At 41.8% G+C, this 16,733-nt stretch overlaps 3 protein-coding genes across 9 annotated transcripts; 2 read left to right on the top strand and 1 right to left on the bottom strand.

Moving 5' to 3' along the window:
* The first annotated feature begins 263 nt into the window (after window positions 1-263).
* si:ch211-102c2.8 (trichohyalin) lies at window positions 264-10,621 on the top strand. 6 transcript variants are annotated; one of them, XM_019275663.2, is made up of 30 exons: window positions 264-325; window positions 795-870; window positions 963-1,069; window positions 1,155-1,209; window positions 1,461-1,583; window positions 1,811-2,320; window positions 2,747-2,830; window positions 2,917-3,012; window positions 3,142-3,249; window positions 3,346-3,427; window positions 3,526-3,670; window positions 3,757-3,849; window positions 3,930-4,030; window positions 4,152-4,272; window positions 4,351-4,470; window positions 4,826-4,939; window positions 5,035-5,262; window positions 5,345-5,407; window positions 5,508-5,603; window positions 5,749-5,850; window positions 5,924-6,106; window positions 6,195-6,326; window positions 6,414-6,625; window positions 6,710-6,836; window positions 6,921-7,004; window positions 7,087-7,310; window positions 7,422-7,448; window positions 7,662-7,722; window positions 7,837-8,028; window positions 8,830-10,621. In XM_019275663.2, the coding sequence occupies exons 2-30, from the start codon at window positions 804-806 to the stop codon at window positions 8,887-8,889; spliced, it is 3,717 nt and encodes a 1,238-aa protein (XP_019131208.2). In that variant the 5' UTR covers window positions 264-325; window positions 795-803; the 3' UTR covers window positions 8,890-10,621. The 6 variants fall into 6 exon arrangements, with proteins under 6 accessions (XP_019131208.2, XP_027133478.1, XP_027133476.1 ...); XM_027277677.1 differs by having other exon boundaries at window positions 275-325; window positions 522-870; window positions 6,204-6,326; XM_027277675.1 differs by having other exon boundaries at window positions 276-325; window positions 522-870.
* On the bottom strand, window positions 10,036-12,863 carry ccdc117 (coiled-coil domain containing 117). 2 transcript variants are annotated; one of them, XM_010732558.3, is made up of 5 exons: window positions 11,992-12,863; window positions 11,869-11,916; window positions 11,521-11,793; window positions 11,128-11,274; window positions 10,036-11,025 (listed from the first exon to the last, which is right to left on the bottom strand). In XM_010732558.3, the coding sequence occupies exons 1-5, from the start codon at window positions 12,132-12,134 to the stop codon at window positions 10,791-10,793; spliced, it is 846 nt and encodes a 281-aa protein (XP_010730860.3). In that variant the 5' UTR covers window positions 12,135-12,863; the 3' UTR covers window positions 10,036-10,790. The 2 variants fall into 2 exon arrangements, with proteins under 2 accessions (XP_010730860.3, XP_010730859.3); XM_010732557.3 differs by having other exon boundaries at window positions 11,869-11,919.
* Window positions 12,864-13,008: 145 nt separating this feature from the next.
* tcn2 (transcobalamin II) lies at window positions 13,009-16,079 on the top strand. The gene is made up of 10 exons (XM_010732556.3): window positions 13,009-13,144; window positions 13,430-13,506; window positions 13,962-14,151; window positions 14,260-14,429; window positions 14,549-14,701; window positions 14,882-15,054; window positions 15,142-15,316; window positions 15,393-15,573; window positions 15,670-15,788; window positions 15,878-16,079. The coding sequence occupies exons 2-10, from the start codon at window positions 13,440-13,442 to the stop codon at window positions 15,937-15,939; spliced, it is 1,290 nt and encodes a 429-aa protein (XP_010730858.3). The 5' UTR covers window positions 13,009-13,144; window positions 13,430-13,439; the 3' UTR covers window positions 15,940-16,079.
* The last annotated feature ends 654 nt before the right edge of the window (window positions 16,080-16,733 follow it).

Here is a 16,733-nt window from a genome sequence, read left to right on the forward strand (position 1 = left end):
ATATTTAATTTGTGCAATTGTTATAAGCCAACAGAAAAAGAGTTTGAATGATATTAGTAAAAAAAAATCAAATACATTATGATTTTACAAATATTAGCATCAATATATATATATAAATATTTAGCCCATTTTAAAGTTTTTGGTAATAGTTTTGGCGCCAAAATGCCCGCTGCTCGCGCGGTATTGCGCCTCCTGCTGTTAGTAACCGCCCCGTGCGTGCTGTTTGACCGTTTCCAGGGCAACCAACTGCTGTCAATCAAACCGCCGGTGCAGCAGCTTCATTCACTGAAGAGTCCAGCATCGATTTAAAGTCTGCTGAAAGTAGGTTAGTCATGTTTGTTTGTTTGTTTGTGTGATGATTTCATTTTCTTTTATATTAACCTATGACTATATTTATATGAAACCATTAGGATAGAGATAGATTAGATTGCATGCTAGTGGTGTTAAGTAACTGCACTGCAGGTTCTGAATTCTGAATAATAATAATATATACTTTAATACCACTGTCATTCACATTTCAGATGGAAAATTCTGCTTGCTTTACACTGTTAAAATAGACTTGCACAGCTCCTGAGCTTAATGTTCATTCTCAGGAGTGAGAGAGGCAGGCACAGGAATTTATAACCCTCTGACTGAAAAGAAGTCAGTTTGGCTTGCTAACAAGCTAAATTGTCCTGGTTTCCTGGACGACTGAGCAACATCAACTCCCCCTACCACCACTACTCCTCATGACTGCCCAGTCAGGCCTTAACCGCTGTAGATGTCGTGGTGAATGTCTGCATATTTGTCTTCAGCCACAGGACATGGCTGACAGAGGCCATGACGGAGAAAAGAGGGATGCAGAGGACACAGATGTGCTTCTTTACTCTGGTCTGATGTTTTATAAGCACGTCCACGCTTAATATTATTTATCATCAAGTGTTCGCATCCACTCTTCTTGACCCTTTTGTCTGCAATCACAGATCTCAACGACAACAACAGTGCGTTTGGACTGGACTCTCCGTCTCTCAAACTGGACCACTGTGACCTCCTGTTAGATGCTATTGATGCTCAGCTCGGCCAGCTGCAGGTTTGTGTTTCTTATTATTCAGTTTGTGCTATATGTGTAATTGTCTTTTTTTTTATTAAGCATTAAGCATGATTAATGTGTGCAGGTCCAGCCCCAGAAACGTCAGGCAGTTTCCAGACAGCTTGATTGCAGCAGTGCAGGTAATTTATGTCATAACACACACCTTTATACCAAAGTGAGAGGTGTGTGCAGCTCTATACATCATGTTAAATGTACAAAACAGCAGGTCTTTGCTCTGTTATTATTATTTCACTATGTTTTAGCACCTATTGACTCGTACCGTAAAATATCTGCTCTCAGTCACACAGATTTAACACGTATTAAACATCAAAGTGGTGGTTTAGTTGTATTTTTTTTCAGGCGATAATTTGTGGTCTTGTTTTTTTCCTAGCTCCTCTTAGGTGGAGTCAGTCTCTGAGTAAAGACACGGGTCTTGGAAGTACAACTCAAACGAATGACACCCCCATGTCTTGTCTCGATTTGATACACACACCGACGATGGAACAAACATCAGGTAATATTTAAATATCATAAAAGGTGTAGCTAAACCAAACTCCTCTCAGTACCCCCCGTATAAACAGGTGTTTTGTCAACGTGACTATTTGTGCGAGCTTGCATTTGCACAGATGAAAACTAAAAATGAATTGTAAGAGTAAGATGTGCACATGCTCCAGTGACTTACTTAATATTAGAGTAAGCCAGGTGTCTTTTCTTTATATGAAAGTGTTGTCTTCCCCCCAGAGAGGAGCACAAGCTGCTGGGAAGCTCCTGTCACTCATGAGGAAACTAAACAGAAGTTAGACAGGAAGACAAAAGAGGAAATGGACTTTCACAGGGAGCAGGTCATCTGGAGGCTCGAGAGGCTGCTCGGAGACACCTGTAACGAGGGAAGCATGGCAGGAGATACTCACCCTCCTTCAGACAGCATCTGCACCGAGGACTTTGTCAGACGCTTCAAAGACGAGATGGTTGAATTGACGTTGCCAGACAGTAATATGGAGCAACTAGACAAAGAAGAAGAGGCAGAGAGGACAAAGATATCTGACTGTGAGCAAAAGGGACAAAGTATTCTTGATGTCAACTGTAAAGACGCAGGGACTGCTCACTATTTCCAGTCAAATGAGCCATGTCTAGGAAAAGAACTGGGGAAATGTCTCTCTGGCAGTAATGGAGTAAATACATCATGTAGTAAGAAGGCAGGAGCTGGAGGGGGATGCAGCACACCACAGATGCCTGGTGGTGATAGTAGCAGTGAGTACTCTCTTTACAAACTCTTGGGAGACGAAAAGCTGTCAAACATGCATTTTGTCTCTTAGTTACAGACACGGAGTGAAAGAAAAGTCCATCCATCAGGTTATGTCCACAACTACTTGACAAGTTGCCATTTATTTGGGTATAGATCCTCCCCTGAGGATTGTTCCTAATTATTTTGACTAAGACTATATGAACTCTCTGAAGCCAAATCTTGTCCTCTTAATTAACTGAGTTTTGCAGTACCCATCAGCCAAATATCAACTTTACACACCTAATTACAATGAAATTTGCAGAACATATTCGTGCTCACAGGGGGATGATCCCTTTTAATTTGAAGTGCCACTCAAAGGAAAAACTTCACATCTCTTCCCCTACAATAGCACATTGTAGTAGTTTCTTTGTTTTGTCTCTCTCCTCTTGTAGTCTTTCACAGAGCGGAGGATGTAACAGAACATGAAACCCCGAGGCAGAACAACAGGTGTTCCCCTAAAGCCAGGTGCTTGGCAGGTACCACACACAGATTACAAGTGCTAATCCTCCTGCACATTCATTCAGTACAAACAGTGATTGGAGGCTGCTTGTTTCTTTTATAGGAGTACCTGTGTGGAGTTTTGACACCGTGTCCATCGACAGCGACCTCGACTCAGTCTGCACGGAGCAAGTCAGGAAACATATTCACACGCGGCCAGGTAAGAGACTGCAGAAGCATTTTAAAACGACAAAACATGTTTATATAGAAAGAAATAAAAGATAATGAAAGATGAAAACAAACTCTTTAAATGTACCAGCAGTATTACAGTTGGTCTGTTCCTTCCCAGGATGGCACTCTCTCATTCAGTCTGTTACAGACATGGATGACTACTGTACCAACCAGAGCGACTATGATACACCCACACAGGAAGAAAGTGAACCTCAGTCTACATCAGGTAGAGGATGAGTTCTAACTGTGCATGTCTTTATGAGTCCAGAAGATCTATTTAATCTTTAAATGTTACAGTTTGTTCCTTTCTTTGTTTACAAAGGTCAGAAATCCTCTTCTGCGAATGTACAAAACAGAAGTCCATCTGTCCGTAAAGCACAGCGCAGTAAGAGAGAAACTTCCAGGTAAACGAAGTGGAAGAACATTTAAAAAACATTTTGGTCTTCAGGGTTGTTTTGCGCATTCTTCTGATTTATACACTGTGCATGTTCGTGTATCCCAGATTTGCGTCTTCCTCGGTTGACAATGACAAGGACACAGATGAGGAAATAAATCACTGGAGCAGGAGATGCAGACCTGAGAGGACATCAGAGAAAATGCAGTCTGATTGGGCCAAGATGAAAGAGCGTCTCTGCACACTTCGACAGGTGATTATAGGTCTCTCAGTGTATTATCTTGTTTAGTATAATTTGATAAATGTTTTTATGCCACTTGGTTTGTGTGTCCGGTTTAGAAATGTGAGAAAGAGGAGGAGACACTGCAGTTGAAGAGGACTCAGTTAAAAGATGCTGAGCTCTCCCTCTCTGAACTTCAACAGAGAAGAAAGGTAAAGCGTAACATCTTATACGGAGTAGTTTATCAGATCACTGTGTACAATCGTCTCAATGTTTATGGTATTTGTCCCAGCATGCCTTGCAGGAATTAGAACGACTGAGTGTTGAGACAGCAAAGATGGAGACAGAGAGGAGGACTGTGAGAGACAGCAGGACATGGAAGGACTCTATAAGGTATAAAACCAAACTCCAGTTGTATGTAGCAACATGATAATGCCACAATGCATCAACATAATGCTGTGCAGCATAACGGATAGTGCTGTAAAGCAGTAATACAACAATGAATGTGTTGCAGTTGCCAAGTGCCTGAGCTGCAGAAGCAGAGGGAGCCCTGTATCCTTGAGATAAGAGACGTGGAAGAAGACCTTGCAACTCTGAGTCGATGTAAACAGACTGTGAAGGATGGAGCCTTCACGGTGAGGGTAATGAAACCTAAATCAACTCTTATGCCTGCCATGTTTTAATATGTCACGTTTTTGTTGTTCCACAAACAGCCCGGTGTCATCATGTCAGCGCTGGAGAGGGAGGAGATGGACAGACAGCTGGACGGCGCCAAGACAGAACTGTTTGCTGAACAGCGACGTGCAAGAGAGAGGCTAGAGAGCATGCAAGAAGTACTGTGTCAAAGCCTATTATACTATAGTAGAATGACTATTATAAAGTTCTTTACTAACAGTGACAGTGTAGCAGTCACGGGCAATGAAATCCGTACTTTCAGGCTCCCTCCAACAATGCTTAAACAATATGTATTTTACTGTTATTTGTTTTACTATTATTACTAATATTTCACAGCATCAAGCACTGATAAGCTGTCACACTAGTCTGTGTATAAAAAACAGTTCAATTTAGATATGATAGCAGGTTCTGGACTTATAGGAAGAAAGTGAAGAACATTTGTTTTTGTGTGAAAGATGGATTTAAAACATCCATGGACACGTGTTCATATATTATGTTCATGTATTGGAGCAGAAGTTGGAGGAGACTCGTGATGAGCTGCAGAGGGTCACGGACTCAGAGAGCTTACTGAGGAGCAGGTGTGTCTGTCTGGAGGAGAAACAGAGGCAGAAAAAGGATCAGATGGAGGTGACGCCTAATAACATCATGCAAAATCTGTTTAGCAAATACCACATTTTGTCTGTTTATTATTTTCTAACTATCTGTACTATTTTTGGTGTCAGGCAATAGAGTTTCAAGTAGGCAAGCTGCAGGATGAACTGGGTGAATATAAAATCAGAGTGGGTACTCTGGAGAAGATGTTGGCCCAGAAGGAGCTGCAGCTGCTGGATTTACAGGAGACACGTGCAACCTTACAAGCAGAAAGAGATGGACTGAGGGGGGAGCTACAACACCTAAAAACTCAGCACTGCAGTGCACTGAAAGAGGCCCAGAAACAAGCCAAGAGAATGGTAAGTGCAAACTAACTAAGGCTGACTAAGTCTACAAGTCGACAAGTAATGACTAATAAAGCTTCCTCTTTTTTAAACCCAGGAGGCAGCATTGAAGCAGCAAAAGAAAGATCTGACTTTGACTCATGAGCAGAAAATCCAAAAGGTGACAAACATGTCTATAAAACTCAAACACTGATTTTTCAATCATGTCATCGTGACAGTTTGATTAATGATGTAGTTACATCTGGCTGCTGTGTCCTCAGGTTAATAAGCAGGCTGAGGAGGAGAAAACAAACGCTCTGAAAGAACAAGCTCTGTGTCTCACACAGCACATCGAGTCCTTGAAAAGTTCCATTCAGGTCAGTGACTTTCCACAAATATGTGAAATCCACTGTTACACTATCTCACTGTAAACTATGTACATTGTCTTATGCAGAGTTTAGTATGGGTTTCAAGTACAGTAAATAAACATACTCTACTGGATTACTTTTCCTATCCTGGCAGCTCAAAGAAGAAGAGGCAAGGAAGCTGAGGGATTCTCTGGAGCAGCAAAAGGAGGAGGCAAAGCAGCGTGAAGAGGAGCTTCGTGCAGAAGCCTCAGAAAAGGTACTTTGATAATCCTCAGCCTAAAAAATACTATCTTTTTATATGCAAGTATGATACTCATGTTCCCATCAAGGTGCACAAAGCCATAGAAGAGGAAAGGAGGAAATCGGAGGCACAAAAGGTAAAAGCTGTGCAGGTGCACTGTGGGATACTTGAAGAGCAGAACAGAAAGAGCCTGGAAAGCATGAGAAGTGAGACGCAGCGAGAGAAGAATAAAGCAACGGCACTTCAACATAAAGTGGTGGAACTGCAAACAGTAAGCAGCCATGACGTGTAACATCATTTATAACAAATCAGAGTAAATGTTCATTCTCTCTTTGCACGATTTTCTTTTTCTCTGCGAGAGAGTGCAGGAGTTGGAGAGTGAAAGCAGTGCACAGCAGAGAGAGCATGACTCTTTGCTGGCAGTCATTTGTAAATCACTGAAAGAGGAGCACCAGGCTGAGCTGCAGAAGTTGCAGAGACAGATGGCACAGGTCAGACGGCACAGTCATTTGCAAGCACGTAAAGAGACGTGGTGTTGTAAAAATAAAAAGCTGACATGGTGTGGTCTGCGGTCACAGGAGAGTCAGAGGGCAGCAATGCGGCTCGAGCGGACAGCTCAGCTGGCAGAGGGAGAGGCTGGCAGACTCCAGGTGATGCTAGAAGAAAGGGAGAGCAGCCATAACCAAATCACAGCTGAGCTGGATCAGCAGCTCAGGCAGTGGGCCCACGAGCTGGGAGCAGAGTGCCAGCATCATGGAGCCAAACAAAGTCGGGTGCAACTACCTCCCAGGTATAATTCTCTGCTCTGGTTTTACATGTGGATGTAAATACTTTGTAGACAACATGTTGTGTTTGATGTCTCTGTTTCATGCAGTCTCACAGCAGCTGAGACTCTTGCAAACCTGAGAACACTAAGAGAGCAGCTGATGCACTTGATTAGCCATCTACAGCAGGAGCTGGATTCACAGAAACAAACCATCGACCAGCTCAGAAAAGACAAGGTAAAGTTTATGCTGTACATACTGCACGGTGCCTTTTGTTTGCACATTAAATGTACACATGAATACAGGTTCAAATCTTTTCAGGAGCGAGAATTGAGCATCCAGAGGCAACAGCTAAGGACGGAGAGAGACCAAGCCTTGGATTCTCTGAAGGAGCGTCTCATTCAGGTATGAAATTACTTGTCGGCGGCGTAGACACATAAAGCTCATCACTCGCAGCGCCGTTATGCCATATCGTATATTTCTGCAGGAGCACATTGAGGAGTTAAGCAGTCTGAACTGGGCTCATATGTGTGATGGAGGAGCTGAAGGAGGAGGAGGAGGAGGAGGAGTGGCAGCATCTCTTCGCAAACAGCTAAAGGCCAAAGATCTGCAGCTCAGGCAGGTTCAGAGGAGCATGGGTCAGTGGAAGGAGCAGACAGCAGCTCGTCTGGCATGCAAGTTTGAAGAGGAGTTGACAGCTGAACTGGAAAGGTGATCAAATACAATACAGATGTGAACAAGTACAGGTGTGGCAGCCTGTGTTAAGTATCATATTTAGCTTCTCTATGTTGAAGTTTTGCCCTGATTTGTGCTGTCCCACAGGTGCAAGACAAAGTTGTTAAGGGGCAGGTAACTGGTTTCTGTGTCTGTGAAAGCTAGATGGCATACTAACCAGCTGTCTGTCCTTACAAGAGCATGACCTCACCTGAACTGACTGCTTCATGTACTTTATACCATAGATGTAACATTAACTATACTCGGAAACCCATAACTCCTTTATGTAATTATGTTCATTATCCACAGCTAACAACCTTTTCAAATGTAGGTTTGCTTGTTTTCCAGGAAAACGTCAAAGACTCAAGAGCCGGGTAGGACTGAAGGAGAGATGATGCTTAGTGCAAAGGTAAATGTTTTACTGCGGGCATGAACACAGAGTCTTTACAGATATATAACCTAAAGATATTCAGTATTTATTTGATGATAATAAAAAAAAAACTCTGTGTCTTTCCTCCATCAGGAAGCTCAGAATTCAGTTTGCTCTCCGTCCCTTCTCGTTGCTGCCTCCCACAGCCCCTCAGACGTGGCTTCCTTTAAGCTCCTACGTTACCTCCAGAGCAAAGTCAAGCAGCTCCGTGTAGAAAACCAGGGCAACACCTGGAACCCATCCAACACAGCCCATTTAGATTTGTCAGGATCCTATCTTACAACAGTGAGTACATTGTTTTAAAGCATGTTACTGTTGATTTATTGACGAGTCCCTCTTTCAGTATAGCCTCTAACTGCATTTACAGCAGTGATAAGTGAGTACACTTCAACATTAGTGCTTGTAATTTACCTCAAGGCCAGGTGAACTATTTCTATTAAGGTTTTTAAAAATATGTTTTAATTATCTAAGGAGTGTGTGTAGAGAGAAACCCACATGATCCTTCAGATCATAATGTCCACCGCTGCTCAGCACAAAATATGCTTTCCAAAGCAGAACATTATAAAGCACAACTGAAAAGACACAAATTATTAATAATTTATTAAGAATCTTTTCAGCGTTAAATGCACATTCACATTCCCAATAATTGTTGTGGATGAAGGTGAAATACTGAGGGAAGGGGATGAGGGATAAGCGATGAGAGGAGAAATCGGGATCATTGATGGATGGAGGGGTGCGGAAATCGACCAGTGTCATGAGTCAAAGAAGGAGTGAGTTCAAGGAGTTCAAGGCGTGGTCTTTGTTCTGGAATCTAGTTATAAAACTTCATTTATTTAATAAAGTATTGCTTTTACTGCTTTTACAGTACTGCATTTTTTACTTTTATAAATTAAAACTAGTCGTCTCTCCTCTAGAAGAACCCCAAAAAAACATCATCACAAGCTGCCTTCTTTATACTTTCATTTTTAATAAATAAGTACTTCTAAAACTGCTGAAGTAAATATGTCAGTATAATTAACATTTGCATATTATATCTCTGCTTGTCTTCATATATAATAAAAGCTAATGTTTGTGTCTCCTTTATAGATGACTCAAGACACTGCTGGAATTCAGAGCCACTCATCAGTCAGCACAGTGTCAAGTTAAGGACATGAAACCTGACTCTGGGTGTGTTACACAGGCCGGTGATACACTGTAATGTTCTCTATGAAGATAGCAGATTAACGAGCAGGTCACAGTGACAAATGACACAACTGAACAACTGAAGATTTGGTCATCAAGTTCACATTCCCCCATGTGAAGGCAGTCAAGTTTTATGGCTTAAGGTTACAGTGAACTGTGAATACGTGATGACATGACATTTCACTGGAGATCATGTGAGCTATGTCAGAGAACGTTATATAGAGCTGACTGTTGTATAATCACAATGAGTTTAAAAAAAAGTTTTTAATTTGAATGCCTTTAAACTTCTTTATCAACTTTGTGTGAAAATGTGTAATCTTAATGTAAAAACACTATACTGGGACTGATGCAGGATTACTCAGGAAGTTGCAGGAAGTTATTTTGAATTAGTCAGCATCATTCTTGGTCCAGGAAATCTTCTAGAGTGCTGACGTTATGAATAAAACTATCCCCATTTAAGACAATGACATGGCTCTAATTTACCTGAAAATAGCATTGGACTTTGTAATAAATGTATTTTGTGTAACAAATTTGAGGATACTGCATTCAATAACCTAATAGTTAGATTATACTTAATGGACTGGTTGCACAGGAGCTAAACTCCAATGAACGACGCCTGGCTCTGCCGCCTGTAGACTCAGAGCAATCCAAACTTTTCTCGCCTGTTGTTCCCCGTTGGTGGAACATCCTACCAGTTTCTACCAGATCAGGGGAGTCCCCATCTACCTTTAAAAACCTCCTGAAGGCCCGGCTCTTCAGAGAGGTCGTCCTCTCCAACAAATCTATGCCCCTATTGTCATTTGATTCTACGTGAGGAGTACTTATCCCTACACTAACATGTCCTTGTCACACTTGAATATTTCCTTTTTTGTGAGTCGCTAATACACCTGTGTGTCATTAATACACCTGTGAGTTTCCTGCTATGCTATGCCAAAATATCAACAACCAGTTGACATCTACAGCCAGTTCTGTACTGTACAATCAGTCCATTGTTTTCAATATGTACAAATGTTATTAGATCGGATCAGGTGTTCTAATAAACAGTATGTGTGATTTAAGCCACCCAACAACAGGATTTAATCGACTGAAAACCATATTCGCCATGCAGAATCTCCACATGGACAAGAGTTTATTTAAAAACAAATAAAAAGTCATAACACTGGCTGGATGGCTGATTCTGGTAATGTACATATGAAAATACAATCAAAATCATAAAAAGGTGCATTTTCCGTGACTTCTTTACAAAAATTCCTCAAAGCTCACAGGTGGCGTACTTGCTAAGCGCTATAGGAAGATAAATCTTTTTTTTAACCACAGTAAGTACAACTGCAAGCATGGAGCCATGCTGTGAGCAAACGTGAACACACAGGAACAATTTTACAGGTCCTGGTAACGACGCCAAGAAGCCGAACACAAACTGTACAAAATTCAGGTGCTGCACACTGATGTTTAACAAAGAACAATTCATACAATTCATAGTACATCAGTGTGTTGTTGGCCAATCTTTGGCAAAATTATGTACAAATGTTCTTTCTAAGGGCAAAGGTCAATTCTGTGTGTTATATAAAATTGTTTAAGTAAGGCCGTCTATAGAACATTTCAAAGACTCGAGATCATGACAGTATCTTGAAGATTTAAATGGATAAAGCAGATTAATTCGGTCAGCATTACATGTTACATTGTCAAAAAAAAAAAACCCAACTAAACTGAGTGACTGTAAAGCAAAAGACATGTTTCACAAACTGTCCAAAACAACACAATATTCATGTAGAGCCAACATGCCAAACTGACTAATGTAAAATGCTTCTTAAAGAGTCCTCCAGTCTTTTACTTTGGCATGGCTTTTCAAGTCATCAAGCGCACAATTACATTTCCATGTCCTCCTCTCCAGAGCTGTGGGCCACAGGAAAGCTGTACAGAGAAGAGTGTGTGTCTGCAGGTGGACTTGGAGGACTGTGAGGGGTGGGAGACGGACATGGAGTCGGGGGTTGCCGAGATACTGTCTGTTGTTTGCGCAGTTTCTGTAATGAGCCCTTACGCTTCCGACAGAAGGGATCGTCTGGAGGCCGCCACAACACCAACTCCATGCAGGAATGGCTCCTGAAAGTATGAGAAAGCATGTGAGACAAAAAACTAGGAGGAAACTCGTCCCACTGAATCATGGTACTCAACATTATACATTCAAATAACAAAATAACGTACACAGACTGGGCTACTGTGTGTGGCAGGATGTCATTGATGTCGCGCTGTAGACCTTCTTTCAGACTGTCAGAGATCACCAGCACTGGTCGTCTCGGTGCTGGTTCTACATCCAGATCTTCATCCTCATCATCATCCTCCAGTGTTATCCTGTGACACATCAATATCATGTGTAATAAAACCCTCTAAAAAAAACATAGTAGATGACAGACTAAATGGAGAGAGCTGCAATGCTACTAAAGAAAGCAATAAATATCTTGATGATGTATGGACACTTGCAACTGAAAATACAGTTTGCTAGAAACAGGGTTTCCTGACAAACATTTTAAAATATTTAATATCCGTCTATGACAGAGCTAAAAAAGTCTGGATTTGCTGAAGCAGTCAGATAGTCACCTGTCTTCAATCTCCTGAAGTCTCCTCTGAGCCGCCTCTATCTCCATGCTGGAGCTCTCTGCATCAGGTCGAGACAGAGCAGCGGAGGGCTGCGGCAAAGTCAAAGGCTGAGGCGCTGGGCAGGGCTGTGGAGTCGCAGGGCTGGCTTGCTGTGCGGGCAGAGGAGGGCAGCTGTTTGTTGCAGGCCAGTCGTGGCGAGTGCTCGTGTTTGAGTCCTCCGCGACGTCCACTTCTGCCTCGATCATTAACCTCCTCCTTTTGGCACTGCACCCCCTGGAAACAAAAAGTCATCACACCACTCATATGTGACTTTCTCACACACTTTGAAATAGTAAGTAAGACACTCACTCATCGTCAACTCTCCTCCTGTGCTTCCTGAGGCATCTTGTCTCCCAGCTACTGTGGAACAAAGACACACATGGGTTAAAAAACATTTATTTTTTATGATTTACCATGTCATCAGCTGCATACCTGTTAGAGAGTGTTCCTCTCTGTAGGTGTCCAGATGTACTTGGAGGTCCCAGGTCAAATTCAGGGAGGCTAGTGGGGCCTGAAAATGGATACATGGCTGGCAGAAACCCCACTCCACTGCTTGTGGGTGCAGAGTGATGCATGGTGAAGAAACACGCCGGTATATAACTACAAAATCGGTTTGATACCAATCAGATAAGCTGATGACGGTATTTTTCTGTAACCTACATGGCGCTCGAGTTTGATGTCTGCATGACAGGACAGCTGAAACGCTACGAGTGCTGCATGTCACGGTTACGGATAAAACCGGCCAGCACTAAAACACGACACGGTAACACACGATGACAGCTTCATCTCTGCGCTTCAACAACAACTTTTGCACAAGTTAACTAAAAACACGTATCGTTACAGACCGACCCGCGCGGCTGCCCTGCCCCTTGGTTGTTATTGTTGTTGATGTTTTGCTGGCTTGGTCTCCGTCACTTCGCATTCCACATGAGCACACAGCAAACAGGGCGAGCAGGTTCAAGTCTGACTGGTTTAATATTGTAATAACATCACCTGCCAGCAGAAATAAATAAAGGCCCATGTGGTGTAAAGTGCTTGAATGGTAGGCTGGGTTAAACTGTCGTTAGCTAGCTAATCTGAGAGACGACGTCGTCAAGCTTCCAGAATGTACGTAGGTTGCGTACGTTACGTACGTGCGTTAGGTGGATTGTGGGAAATGTAGTGTGCACGAACGCGTCACTATAACGTCTTGTTTTGTGTGGTTAAAACACTCCAGTGACGTACAGAAGCTAAACAAGTGAAGATAGCGTTGAGTGTTAACACTAAATATATTTTTTTAACTAGTTAAACTGTCTAGCAGCGGACCGAGAGATGATATGTGTAAAGCAAAGATAAACACCCGCCTCTTGTGTTTTAGCTTCGTATTACCAAAGAGTATATGCGACTGACAAGATAGTGCTCTCCACCACTGTTTATGGTCTGACCTGACCCACAACTGCGTTTAAAGAGACCGTCTTCCTGTTTTTTTTATCGCTTTGTTGCCTCAAATGACGAAGTCATGTGACAGTTGGACTACCAGAGACTGTTGACTCTGCCTGTCCTGTTACACAGCTCTCTGTCTTCACACTGAAGTCACCCAGATAAGGTAAGACGCCGCAAAACTTCAACAACAAAAAAAAAGCTAACTACTAAACTGCTGCGATAATGTTAAAATAACTATCTTGTAACGTTTACATAACATCGCTGAGTAGACCGTCATGCCTCTAATCCATTTATTGTTTGATTTTAAACTTTTATGCTAGAAAAAAGAGCATCTGTTTTACAGTATGCATGTGTTTTAGCATTTTAGGCTAATTAGGCTAATAATAATAATAATAATAATAATAATAATAATAACAATTTTGATGTGTATCCACTGTGTGTTATCTAGCGGATTCACAATGCTGTCTTTAGTCAGTATCACCAGCCTACTGGCGCTTGTCTCTGGAAGCTCACTCTCTGCATGTGGTAAGTATATTTTTTTATTTCTTTTTTTTTTTTTTAATACAAATCCAGTTATCGCTGATCATTACTCTACCCCTGAATGTCCTCTGAACTCTGGGAAGAACCCAGCTTACAAAAATATTGACTCACTGTTCTGGAAATTCACTGATTTTGCAATTACCTACTGCACAGATTTGAACGGACTTCATAGTTTTTGCTCTTTAAGAAACGTTTTTAGTTTTTAGTGATGGAGGACAAATATCAAGCAGAGATTTGAGACTTGGACAAAGCTTTTCTTTATGTTCTTAAGTTCCCACTGTTTTTGTTTCCGCCTCTTGCTTGCTGATGCTGCAGTTCTGGTTTTGCAATGCTTCGAAAGTTCAAGTTGATGTCAGCAAGATAGAATGATTGAAATACTTTTATATCCGTAATCAGAATATCTGAAAAACATTTTTCTTCTTTTAAATATTTGAATCCAGGTACCGATGGATCTAACAATGAGTTGCTCCTGTCACTCAGTAAGAATCTCCTTCGCTCTTTGGAGACACAGGAAGGACTCCCCAATCCCAGTGTCCACTTGGCATTGCGGCTTTCCGATAAACACAACAAGGTCAAGGAGGCCCAATACCTGAAAAGACTGCAAACTGACTTGCACAATAACCTTCAAAGGTTTACAAATGCCTCATTCTTTAGTGACACAGCAAATATCTTTATATTTCAAATCTGTATTTCCATTTAATTTATATTTTTCCTTAATGTTCTATATGTTTTTCTCAGCTCTCTCTCTAAAAATGAGCCTGTGACTGGCCTCATGGCACTTTACACTCTGGCTCTGAAGTCCTCCTGCGATAATGGCAGCACAACCACCTTTACTGTCAATAATAAGATTCAGCCGCTGCTGACGCACCTGAAGAAGCAGATGGAACAAGAAAAAGAGCACATTCACAGTAACTTTTCCATTGACCATTCTGAGGCCCACTGGTTGAAAAAACGTCATCCTCATTACTGTGAATTCATGTTTGAATATATTTTGGTTTCTCTTATTCCTTTTTCTCCTTTTGCGCAGCCAGCCACCGCGCTTTGACCAACTATTACCAGTACTCTCTGGGAGTGCTTGCTCTTTGTGTGAGTGACGTCAGGGTCAACAACCATGTCAGCAACAAGCTCATCAGGGCAGTAGAGGCTGGGCACTTCACACATGGAGACATTGAGAGTATTGGTGAGTGAATCCTGTCTAAATTAATGATATGTTTTAAATAAATGATGTGCTTGAATGTTAATAAAATAATAAAAGCACATGACGTGGTCGCCTGAAATGAATTTAACTTGTGGGTCATCTCTCATTTTTCTGTTAAAACCACCATGATGTTTGTATGTATTGTTTTTGTTCTCTCCTCAGATACTTATGCCATGGCTGGAATGGCACTGCAGTGCGTGAATAACACTGGTTTTCATACGGACAATGTTTCTCAGCTTGACGCAGCCCTAACTAAGATCAAGGAGAAGCTCTTGGCCGCTCGTAGGACTGACGGCCATATTGGCAATGAGTTCAGCACAGGCAATGCAGTTCAAGTGAGGCTCCCCCTGTCTCTTTCACTGCATGAAACCTTATAGAACAACATCTTTGCAGCTCAAATTTACTTATTTGATGTGTTACAGGCCTTAGCAGCATTGGGCCAACCAGTAGAAAAGTGTGGTGCCACGATGAATGCCATGAGGACTGATGCCAGAAACAACAAATACCACAACCCCATGGCCATATCTCAGATCCTGCCAGCTCTCCACCAGAAAACCTACCTGTCACTTAGAGAAAAGAACTGTGAGAATGAGGATGGTATGTGCAGCCTTATTTCTACACTCCTGTGGTCTCTGTGATGCATTTATATATCATAGTGTGTGTCTTCCTACAGACACTCTGGTGCTGGAGCCCATAGTTACTGTGACAGTTTTACCAAGTGAGACCAAGGTGACCCTGAAAGTAGAAGTGGTGAACTACAGTAAGGAACAAACTACTTACTCTGTGGAAGTGCCAAAGGGCAGCACTCTGTTGGAGGCCCTTGAAATTCTCAAACAGAGCAGTGCTTCTTTCACGTACGTTCATTTAATACAACATTTCTTCTTTTTTTCTTTCTAACCTTTTTCCTGTATAATTACCTACACTGAATAAACATTGATGCTATTGGACAGGTTTGAGAAGGAGGACAGCCTGTGGGGACCATACTTAAGTGTGGTGAATGGAGAGAAGGCGAGACGGAGTGACCGCAGATACTGGCACCTCGCCTCAAATGGCACTGGACTCACTGAGGGTGAGGACTCACAAACACATATTACATTGTGACTTACTAAGAGAGCATTCTGTTTATTTATTTTTAAAAATGCTGGTTTGCTCCCTCAGGTGTCGGTGATTACAAGATTCAGGTGGCTCAAAAGATCACCATCGAAAACACAGGCTACTGAGAGGCAGTCGCTGCTGATGCAGCTAATGGTGACTAATGAGAATCAAGTCGAAAAATCAAAATCAGTCTTTAGTTTTTCTCTGCCATTAGTTGTTTTAACTTGTGATTGATTATACTTAATTAATCATATACTTCATCTCTGGAAAAAAAATAGTTGTAGTGCTTTTACAGAATTTTTGCATTTAAAATAGGTTTGAAGATTTAATAAAAGTGCAATTTAGAGCCAATTGAGCAGACGTTGCTGTGAATATTCTAACTGTAGTATGTAAATCGTAAAGCTTTTTTTTATCAAGGGTTGTTCAATGAGAATGAAATGTCGTAGAAAGTTTGATTGTACTTTTTTAAACAAATAAAAAAGTTGTGATTTCTTTTTAAATTAAGAGTTTGTGTTTTTGTTACAAAGAAAATAGTTGAAACTTTATTAATCACGTTGAAACACATGAAATTACTCCTCCTCATTTAACCCATCCAGGTTGGCACACACACACACATGCACATGCACAGGGTCACACACTCATAGAGACAGATGCCATATTCACTGGAGCAGTGGGCATCAGTTCACAGCGCCCGGGGAGCAGATGTTGGGGGCACGGTGCCTTGCTCAAGGGCACCTCGGCCGTGGCAAGGAGGTGGACTGCCACGCCACCAGCTGTCAGTTCAGCAGCGAGAGCGGGAACGAGCCACCAAACCTTCGGGTTAGACGACCCACTCTACCACCAAGCCATGGAATTATAACAACATGGCTCATCAATACTGAGCAATTTTGGTATAATTTGATTTTCATTGCATGTATGT

The sequence above is a fragment of the Larimichthys crocea genome, chromosome III (assembly GCF_000972845.2).
Source record: "Larimichthys crocea isolate SSNF chromosome III, L_crocea_2.0, whole genome shotgun sequence".
Lineage (NCBI taxonomy): Eukaryota > Metazoa > Chordata > Actinopteri > Sciaenidae > Larimichthys > Larimichthys crocea.

Bases quoted from the DNA above. Each gene is read 5' to 3' on its own strand.
- si:ch211-102c2.8 (XM_027277675.1), top strand. From the start codon at position 729: ATGACTGCCCAGTCAGGCCTTAACCGCTGTAGATGTCGTGGTGAATGT. The intron at 3,013-3,141 runs GTAAGAGACTGC...GTTCCTTCCCAG, and splicing joins ACATATTCACACGCGGCCAG to GATGGCACTCTCTCATTCAG. The intron at 4,471-4,825 runs GTACTGTGTCAA...GTATTGGAGCAG, and splicing joins GGCTAGAGAGCATGCAAGAA to AAGTTGGAGGAGACTCGTGA.
- ccdc117 (XM_010732557.3), bottom strand. From the start codon at position 12,134: ATGCATCACTCTGCACCCACAAGCAGTGGAGTGGGGTTTCTGCCAGCC. The intron at 11,920-11,991 runs GTATGCAGCTGA...TTTGTTCCACAG, and splicing joins AGAGGAACACTCTCTAACAG to TAGCTGGGAGACAAGATGCC. The intron at 11,026-11,127 runs GTACGTTATTTT...TCATACTTTCAG, and splicing joins CACACAGTAGCCCAGTCTGT to GAGCCATTCCTGCATGGAGT.
- tcn2 (XM_010732556.3), top strand. From the start codon at position 13,440: ATGCTGTCTTTAGTCAGTATCACCAGCCTACTGGCGCTTGTCTCTGGA. The intron at 14,430-14,548 runs GTAACTTTTCCA...CCTTTTGCGCAG, and splicing joins AGAAAAAGAGCACATTCACA to CCAGCCACCGCGCTTTGACC. The intron at 15,055-15,141 runs GTGAGGCTCCCC...GATGTGTTACAG, and splicing joins GCACAGGCAATGCAGTTCAA to GCCTTAGCAGCATTGGGCCA.